General features: G+C 55.4%; 2 protein-coding genes across 2 annotated transcripts; one reads left to right on the top strand and one right to left on the bottom strand.

Moving 5' to 3' along the window:
* The first annotated feature begins 1,029 nt into the window (after window positions 1-1,029).
* ANKRD66 (ankyrin repeat domain 66) lies at window positions 1,030-4,276 on the top strand. Its single transcript, XM_042832680.1, has 3 exons — window positions 1,030-1,240; window positions 1,455-1,683; window positions 3,834-4,276. The coding sequence occupies exons 1-3, from the start codon at window positions 1,030-1,032 to the stop codon at window positions 4,012-4,014; spliced, it is 621 nt and encodes a 206-aa protein (XP_042688614.1). The 3' UTR covers window positions 4,015-4,276.
* Window positions 4,277-6,045: 1,769 nt separating this feature from the next.
* Window positions 6,046-7,165, bottom strand: LOC122167813 (taste receptor type 2 member 9-like). The gene has a single exon (XM_042832659.1). It carries the CDS (start codon window positions 7,054-7,056, stop codon window positions 6,046-6,048), a length of 1,011 nt encoding a protein of 336 aa, XP_042688593.1. The 5' UTR covers window positions 7,057-7,165.
* Between the last annotated feature and the right edge of the window lie 397 nt (window positions 7,166-7,562).

Genomic DNA, 7,562 nt, shown 5'->3' with positions numbered 1-7,562 from the left:
TTTTTTTTTTTTTTTTTTTTTTTTTCCTGTCGTTTTGTTTCAGTGAAGGGCTGGAATTGTTCAAGCATTTCGTTTATTGCCAAAGAGAGCCGTTGGAGGACTGCTCCCACAGCTCTGCTTCATTACAGAACAGGTTTTTCAGGGTCAGCAGGAGGCAGCCAGGAGGAGGTGTGTGACAGGGATCTTAAAGCCAATGGCACTGCTGCACCCAAGCGAGCAGCACCAACATCCATCATATCATAGAATCATAGAATCCCAGCATGGCCTGAGTTGCAAAGGCCCACAGCGCTCCTCCAGTCCCAACCCCCTGCTGTGTGCAGGTCGCCAACCAGCAGCCCAGGCTGCCCAGAGCCACATCCAGCCTGGCCTTGAATGCCTGCAGGGATGGGGCATCCACAGCCTCCTTGGGCAACCTGTGCCAGTGCCTCACCGCCCTCTGGGTGACAGTGCTGTGGCTCTGAGGGACATGGCCGGCGGGTGCAGTGCAGGAAGGGACCCCGGAGGCCGTCAGCGCAGGCCTGCAGCGCACAGCACACCGCAGCTCCTCAGTGCTCAGAGCCCCGTCCCCTGGCCTTGGCTGCGTGCAGGACGGGGCAGCAGCACCTCTGGGCACCCTGTGCAGCGCCTCACCGCCTCACCGCCAGCGGCTCCTTCCTTACATCCACCGAAATCTGCCCTCCTTGGCTCCGAACCCTTCGCCCTCGTCCCGGCACGCGGACCCCGATGAGAGTCTGCCCTTCTCTCATACAGCCCTGCAGGCACCGCAGGCCGCTCTCAGCTCTCCCCGCTCCTTCTGCTCTCCAGCAGCACAGCCCGGCTCTCAGCCCAGCTCTCAGCCCGTCCTCGCAGGGAGCTGCTCCATCACGGATCACCCTCTGCTGGAGCTGGCGGCGTGCCGGGATCCTGCTGACGCCGTCGGCTGGGCCCGAGCCGCCACGGCAGCGAGGGCGGTGCCGCGGGGCAGACGGCGGACGGTTCCCATGGCCGCCGATGGACGCGCTCAGCCCCGCGCCGGCCGCTGCACGCAGCATGACGGAGCTGCACCAGGCCGTGGCCGCGGGGCGCCGCGGGCGGGCGGAGCGGCTGCTGCGGGCGGAGAGCTGCGATCCCAACAGTAAGGACGCGGACTGGGCCGACTGGACCCCGCTGCACTGGGCTGCTGCCAGGGGTAAGGGCAGCGACTGCTGCGGTGGCAGCGAGCGCCGGCACCGCGAGCGCCGGAGCCCCGCGTCCCCTTCCGGCGCTTAAAGCGGGAGGGAAACTGCTCTTTACGCCTCAGAGCTGGGGGCAGCCAGCCCGTGGCATTGGGGGGGGAGGTGCCTTGCGACCCAAATCGCTGTGGGCTCCTGTTCTGTTGTATGATTCACGTCCCACATGCACAGGGGCTGTTTGAAAGAGCAGTTGAGGCTGTGGAGGTGCGGAGCCCTCACTGTGCGTCTCTTCCCCCTCCGCAGGGCACGTGGCGATGCTGCGCCTGCTGCTGGCCCACGGCGCCCGGCCGTGCCTGCGCAACGCTGCAGGATGGACCGCAGCCCACTGCGCGGCCGAGGCGGGGCGGCTGGCGGCGCTGCGCACCCTGCACGCCGCGCACGCCCCCATGGACGCGGCCGACCCGTTTGGGGACACCCCCAGGAGGCTGGCGCAGATCTACGGGCACACCGAGTGCGTCACGTTCCTGGAGATGTGAGTGCCGCGGAGTCTGAGAGCACGGCGTCGCAGCAGCGCTGCCTTGGAGGGGTCCTCACAGCGCCCAGCCCCAGATCCGTGGGCCGGGTGCCCCCAGCTCCGGCTGCCCAGGGCCCATTCGTGGCTTCGGGCACGTCCAGGGATGGGCACCACAGCTCTTGGCGGTGCCAGCACCTCACTGCTCACAGTAAAAAAGTTCCCCCTGACATCTAATCTAAATCTCCCCGCCTTCGGTTTGAAATCGTTCCCTCTCTCAGCTGAGCTATGCTCGCTGATTTGGCGAGTATATTTTTATCTGTGCAAAAGCAATTTAAAATAGATCTGAAGGCTCAGCCCTGTCTCATGTTGCACACGTGCTCCAGGCCTCAGTGGGGCAGTGCTGGCAGCACCAAGCGGCATGCTGGCCCATAGCTCCTGGCTGTGCCCCTTGGCACTGCTGGGACACCTGCAGAGCACCCCGAGGGGCTGGGAGGGGATGGAGGGGGGCTGGGATGGCACTGATGGGCGGTGCACTGCCTCAGGGCTGGGGGTTGGATGGGAGGGTTGGATGGGGGTTGGATGAGGGATTGGATGAGGGATTGGATACGGGTTGGATTAGGCATTGGAGGTGGGTTGGATGGGGGTTGGCATGGTGGGTTTCTGGGAGTTGGATAAAAGTTGGATGGAGGTTGGATGATGGTTGGCACGGGAAGTTGGATGGAGGTTGGATAGGGGGGTTGGATGGGAGGTTGAATGGGGATCGGCTGGGGGTTGGCAAGGGGGGTTGGATGGAAGTTGGATGGGAGCTGGATGAGGGGCTGGTGGGGGGTTGCTGGGATGATTGCCAGGTCAGTTGTAGTGATGGAAGAGGTAACTGAGTGGATAGCTGACAAGGTGTTTGACAAGATGACTGACAGGGTGGGTGACATGATTGATGTGATGATTGACATGGTGATTGACATCCAGCACAATGCACTGATGAGCACAGAGGCAACAGCCTAAGGCGTGCAACTGCTGAGTGGTATTTTGAGGTGAATGACAAATTTGAGGTGGAGGAGGCGAGCAGCCATGTTTCAGAGCTGGCTGGCTCTGGATGAGCAGTGGCTGTAGCTGCAGCACAGCGTGGGGCTGTGTGTGGGGTCCAGTGCTGCACAGTGCAGATCTGTCCTCTGGTCACAGCCTTGGCTGCTCTGGGATGTAAATGGGAGGGATATTGTGTTACATGGAGTCCCTGTCAGGATGGATATTTGCCTGCCAGGCAAAAAGGTGCTAGAAAAGACATTTTTAAAGTAACAGGCAGAGGGGCTGTGCCCAAAGCAGGGCTGAAAGGCATCGCTAAGAGCCACAGAGGGGGGGGGTCAGGTCAGATGTTGGAAGAAATGAAGAAATGCTTTACCCAGAGGCAGTGAGAGCCTGGCACTGCCCAGAGCTGTGGGTGCCTGAGGCCACAGCTGGGCTCCGAACTGATGGGCAAGAGTGGGGCTGGGGACTGAGAGGTTCCTTCTGACCCAACCAAGCTGAGCTTTTGTGATTGCATGAGCACCCAAACCCTTTGTCAGCCCCAGCTCAGCCCTTTCCTCCCCCACCAGCCCCTCATGCAGGCGCAGTGTAGTTTGCATAGACATGCAAAGCATTGAAACCCTACAAACGCTGAGTGACCTCTGAATAACAAACATGGAATTTGCATCAGATTTCTTTATATTTTCTGCACCGGTGTGGCTGAGGACTCGCAGGTGACCTAAATGGGAGATGAGCTGACAGGTGACCTCACTGCTCCCTGCAGCTTCCTGAGGAGGGCAGTGTGGGAGCTGCAAATCTCTGCCCCAGGAATCCCACAGCAAAGCGTGTTTATTTCCAGGTTGCCAACTTGTTCAGCGTCATTCAGTGTAGATGTGGGCAAAAATCTGAGAACTTCTATAAATGGCAGCTGCTGCTTCCCTGTTGAGTTGGGTTCGGGGTCTGAACTGCACAGATCCTCCCTGCGGGTTCCCACCTCCATCAGGCTGAGTGCCTGGGCTGCCACGCTGGGGCGGTGGGGTGGGCTGGGGGTTTCTCATGGGTTGCTGCTGCTGATGTGTTGACCGTGCCAACACACAGTCCTGTTTCCATGGACGTGCTGTGACTGAGCTGTGCTCGGGGATTGAAGATAAACTTCCTTTGTTCCCCAGAGCAGAGGTGGAGAGCAGAAACTACCGCCAGACAGCAGCGATGAGGGGAATGCCCTTGGACCAGGTGGATGAAGACTGGGAACTCAAGAAGGAGGAGCTGGAGAGAAACCCACCATGTGCCCAGCGCAGCTATGCAACCTCTGCACAGAAGACGACGCAGAGGAAGAGAAGGAAGCAGTAGTGTCACTGTGTGTTTGGGGCTGCTGGAACTCACAGTGCAGAGTAGAGGCACTGAGTATCTCAGGGGAAACCTGGGTAGGCAGCAGCAGAGATGGGTGCCGAGATGAGCCTCTGTGATGTGCTGCACATGCTGTTGTGGTCATGGGGTGGGTAGGAGTGCTTCTGCCTGCCCTGTATGCATCAGGTCTCAAATATCAGAATCACAGAATGGTTTGGGTTGGAAGGGACTCCAAGGATCACGAAGCTCCAACCCCCCTGTGCCATGCAGGGCCACCAACCTCCCCATTTCATAGCAGCCCAGGCTGCCCAGGGCCCCATCCAACCTGGCCTTGAACACCTCCAGGGATGGACGGGGCATCACAGCCTCTCTGGGCAGCTGTTCCAGCACCTCACCACTCTCTCCATAAAGAACTTTATGAATATTGCAGAAGGTGCTTAAATATACAAATGCTCTAATTCACCTAATTATATGCAAATGTATAGAAATGAAATTCACTGCACTCACCCATGTTGCATGGGAGTGAAATCCTTTTGTTCCCAACTGGCTCAGGGACATCACTGTGGTGATGCCAGTGCCCTTTCTGTGTTTGCTTCCAGCCCCAAGCCACCTGGGGGTCTAGGGGTTCATAGCCTTACTGCTGCCTCTCTTTTCCCTGCAGTGGGACAGAGCTGCTCCTGCTGAGGGGTGATGTGACACAGCTTATCAGGAGCAAGGAGCATAATGGGGCCTTTTGTGAAAGCGTTGTGCTAAAGCAGCAACTACAGGAGCACAAGCAGGGAAGGAAGGGAGCTATGGTGTCTGTTCTGTGAGCGTCATGTAGCAGCAAGGGGGTCCAGATGGCACTGAAGACCTGCCTCTCTCAGGGCATGTGGCTGGTGCATAGCATGTCCCATTGGCAGAGTGGGACCCAGCAGAGTTTGGCAGCTCATCTGGACCTGATCTGGTCAAAGCCATGAACGATTCAGGTTCTGCTCTGTGCTGGATCTGTTTGCTGTGTAGCCAGTTGCATGGCTGCTGGCAGACTCCTGCTCTGCTCTCTCCCAGTGCCCCTTCATTGCAGCCCGGGGGAAAAAAATGGGATGGAAGAGCACCTGGATTGAGATAACAGCAGGGAGATCAATTGCAACCACTGACAATAAATGTTGGCCTTGGGAAAATTGATTTATTGCCATTAAGAAAACAGAGTGGGATAGCGATAAACAAAGACGAAACTAAAATACCTTTCCACATGTCACCCCTCTTCCCAGGCTCAACTTTCCCCCTTCATTCCCAGCTCTTTGACCTCCTCCCCTCTGAGTGACACAGGGGTGGGCAGTGGGGCTCACGCCTCCTCACACCTCCCCTGCTCCAGTGTTGGCCCCTGCCTGGCTGCATCCTTTCGGAATAAGCTTCAGCATTGGCTCTGCATGGGCTGCAGCACCAACTGGCTGCTGCTGGGCTCACTGTGCCCTGCTGTGGGGCTGTGGGACCCGTTACTCGTTTTCCTAAATGTAAAACACATTCACAATGTAAAAAACATTTAGGTGTGGTAATAAGGGACATGTTTAATAGGGTGATATTAGTGGTGGGTGGATGGTTGGACTGGATGATTTTGGAGGTCTTTCCCAACCTTGGTGATTCTGTGATTCATAGAATCCCAGAACAGCCTGGGATGCAAAGGAGCACAATGCTCATCCAGTCCCAACCCCTGCTGTGTGCAGGTCGCCAACCAGCAGCCCAGGCTGCCCAGAGCCACATCCAGCCTGGCCTTGAATGCCTGCAGGGATGGGGCATCCACAGCCTCCTTGGGCAGCCTGTTCTGTGATTCCTGAGTGTTTTACAGAGCCAGAGTCCACTGCTGGAACCAGGCCTAGTAACATGGCAGCAGCAGATGGAAGTGTCACCAAATCACAGGACCGCATTGCTTGGCTACTGACAATAGCTTATCTCAAAGAATTACTCAGATCAAGTGATAACAATAATTAATTCAATTCACAAGAACTTTATTCAGTGATTTGTTTTACTTTAAAAGGAGAAGGTAGAAGACCTGTATCACCCGCAGTGTGCTGAGGACTCCGTTGGAGATGGCAGGACCTGAACTGAAGAACAAAGCGTCGATGTTTTGGTGGGCTGCCTGGTGCAGTCCTTGCACTTTGCACAAGGCAGAAACCTTAGCACTATCCTTTCCAGTTTGGGATTGCTAAAAATGAGAATAAGGGAATGAACGACTGGAAAAGCGTATTGAAGGACCAAAAGGAGTAACGTCAGGAGGTTATTGTTATTGTTGTAATACACTGTTGACATCAAGATGATGTAATTAATGCAGTAGAAGAAGAAGAAGGACAGAAGGGATTTCATGGCTTTGATGTGGGCGTCCATGCTGAGGCTCCTGGCAGAGCTGGTCTGCATCCTGTGCTTGTGTCTGCAGAGGGAGAAGAGGAGGAGGAAGGCAGAGCAGGTTACCATTATGAACGCCATGGAAAACCCAAGTGTGCAGATAAAAACTATAGTGCGAAAATGTTCCCTTATTTCTTTGTTCACTTCCCAGAAAATCCCGTGGTTGGTGAAATTGATGTTCTTTTCATCAGTAACTTTGAGGAAAGGGCTGCAGTTGAGCAGGGACAGAACCACAGAGCTCAGCAGCAGCCATGGCACAATCCTGTCGATTTTGGCTTTCAGGTAGGTGAAGAAACGGTGCCTGAAATTTGCGATTTTTATACAGTAAAAAGCATAGAGGCAGGAAGAAGTCCAAAAGTTGGAAGAATTTAAAAAGCACAGAAAAATTGCAAAGGCGAGAGGCATGCCTGTGCCTAAAAGATGCTGGGGAAATAACATTGAAATAAAGAGGTATATCCATGAGGTGCACAAGTACCAAAACCTGAAGGCGCCCAGAAACAGCAAGATCTTCTCATTAGAGTTCATGCTTTTCTTTTTGAACCACTCCATGCAAGATGCAGCCACAAGGAAGGAATTGATGCACATGCCAGCCAGCACCTGGAGGGTGAAGACGACCAGGAAAGCGTTACCGGGTAAAGTTCTGTTGTACCAGTGCTGCTCTGCCATCCTGCACCGGGGGCAGCTCTTCTGTGCCGGAGCTGAGGTTAGCTGGGATGTGTGTCCGTGTGAGGAAATGGAGCTTTATAGGGCTGGGGGGGACCTCAGTGCTGCTCCCACCCAGAGCAGTGCAGGTGCTGGGATGTAAATGTGCCAGGTATCCCCTTACCCAGCAGCGGTGTCAGCCTTCAGCATTTGAATTTCAGCTCATAACAGGCAGGCTGTGTGAAACTCTGTCGGGCAAAGTTCCTCTAGGTTTGGGTTTGAGAGGAGCCTGGCATGCTGAGAGCAGTTACCGACCAGATGGCAGCTGATGCTGTGCTGTAAATCTCAACAACCTGCCATCTAGCTATGAGAAGGAAGCTGGCAGCTCTTCCTCTCTGCACCTGTTTCCTGGGGGCTATAAATTCTCCCTGAATATCACTGTTGCAAGCTCCTATTTGCATTTTTTGTCACCGAAGGACTAGTTAGAGCATTAGCATGTTGAAATGCTGTGCAGAAGGCTTGGGGTTCAT

The sequence above is a fragment of the Centrocercus urophasianus genome, unplaced genomic scaffold, assembly GCF_019232065.1.
Source record: "Centrocercus urophasianus isolate 14NV4802_14NV808 unplaced genomic scaffold, USGS_Curo_1.0 seq_39, whole genome shotgun sequence".
NCBI classification, from domain to species: Eukaryota; Metazoa; Chordata; class Aves; order Galliformes; family Phasianidae; genus Centrocercus; species Centrocercus urophasianus.
The sequence above is the reverse complement of the archived record's forward strand: the minus strand, read 5'-3'. Positions and strand labels throughout refer to the sequence as shown.

Bases quoted from the DNA above. Each gene is read 5' to 3' on its own strand.
- ANKRD66 (XM_042832680.1), top strand. From the start codon at position 1,030: ATGACGGAGCTGCACCAGGCCGTGGCCGCGGGGCGCCGCGGGCGGGCG. The intron at 1,241-1,454 runs GCGCTTAAAGCG...CCCCCTCCGCAG, and splicing joins GAGCCCCGCGTCCCCTTCCG to GGCACGTGGCGATGCTGCGC. The intron at 1,684-3,833 runs GTGAGTGCCGCG...TTTGTTCCCCAG, and splicing joins TGCGTCACGTTCCTGGAGAT to AGCAGAGGTGGAGAGCAGAA.
- LOC122167813 (XM_042832659.1), bottom strand. From the start codon at position 7,056: ATGGCAGAGCAGCACTGGTACAACAGAACTTTACCCGGTAACGCTTTC.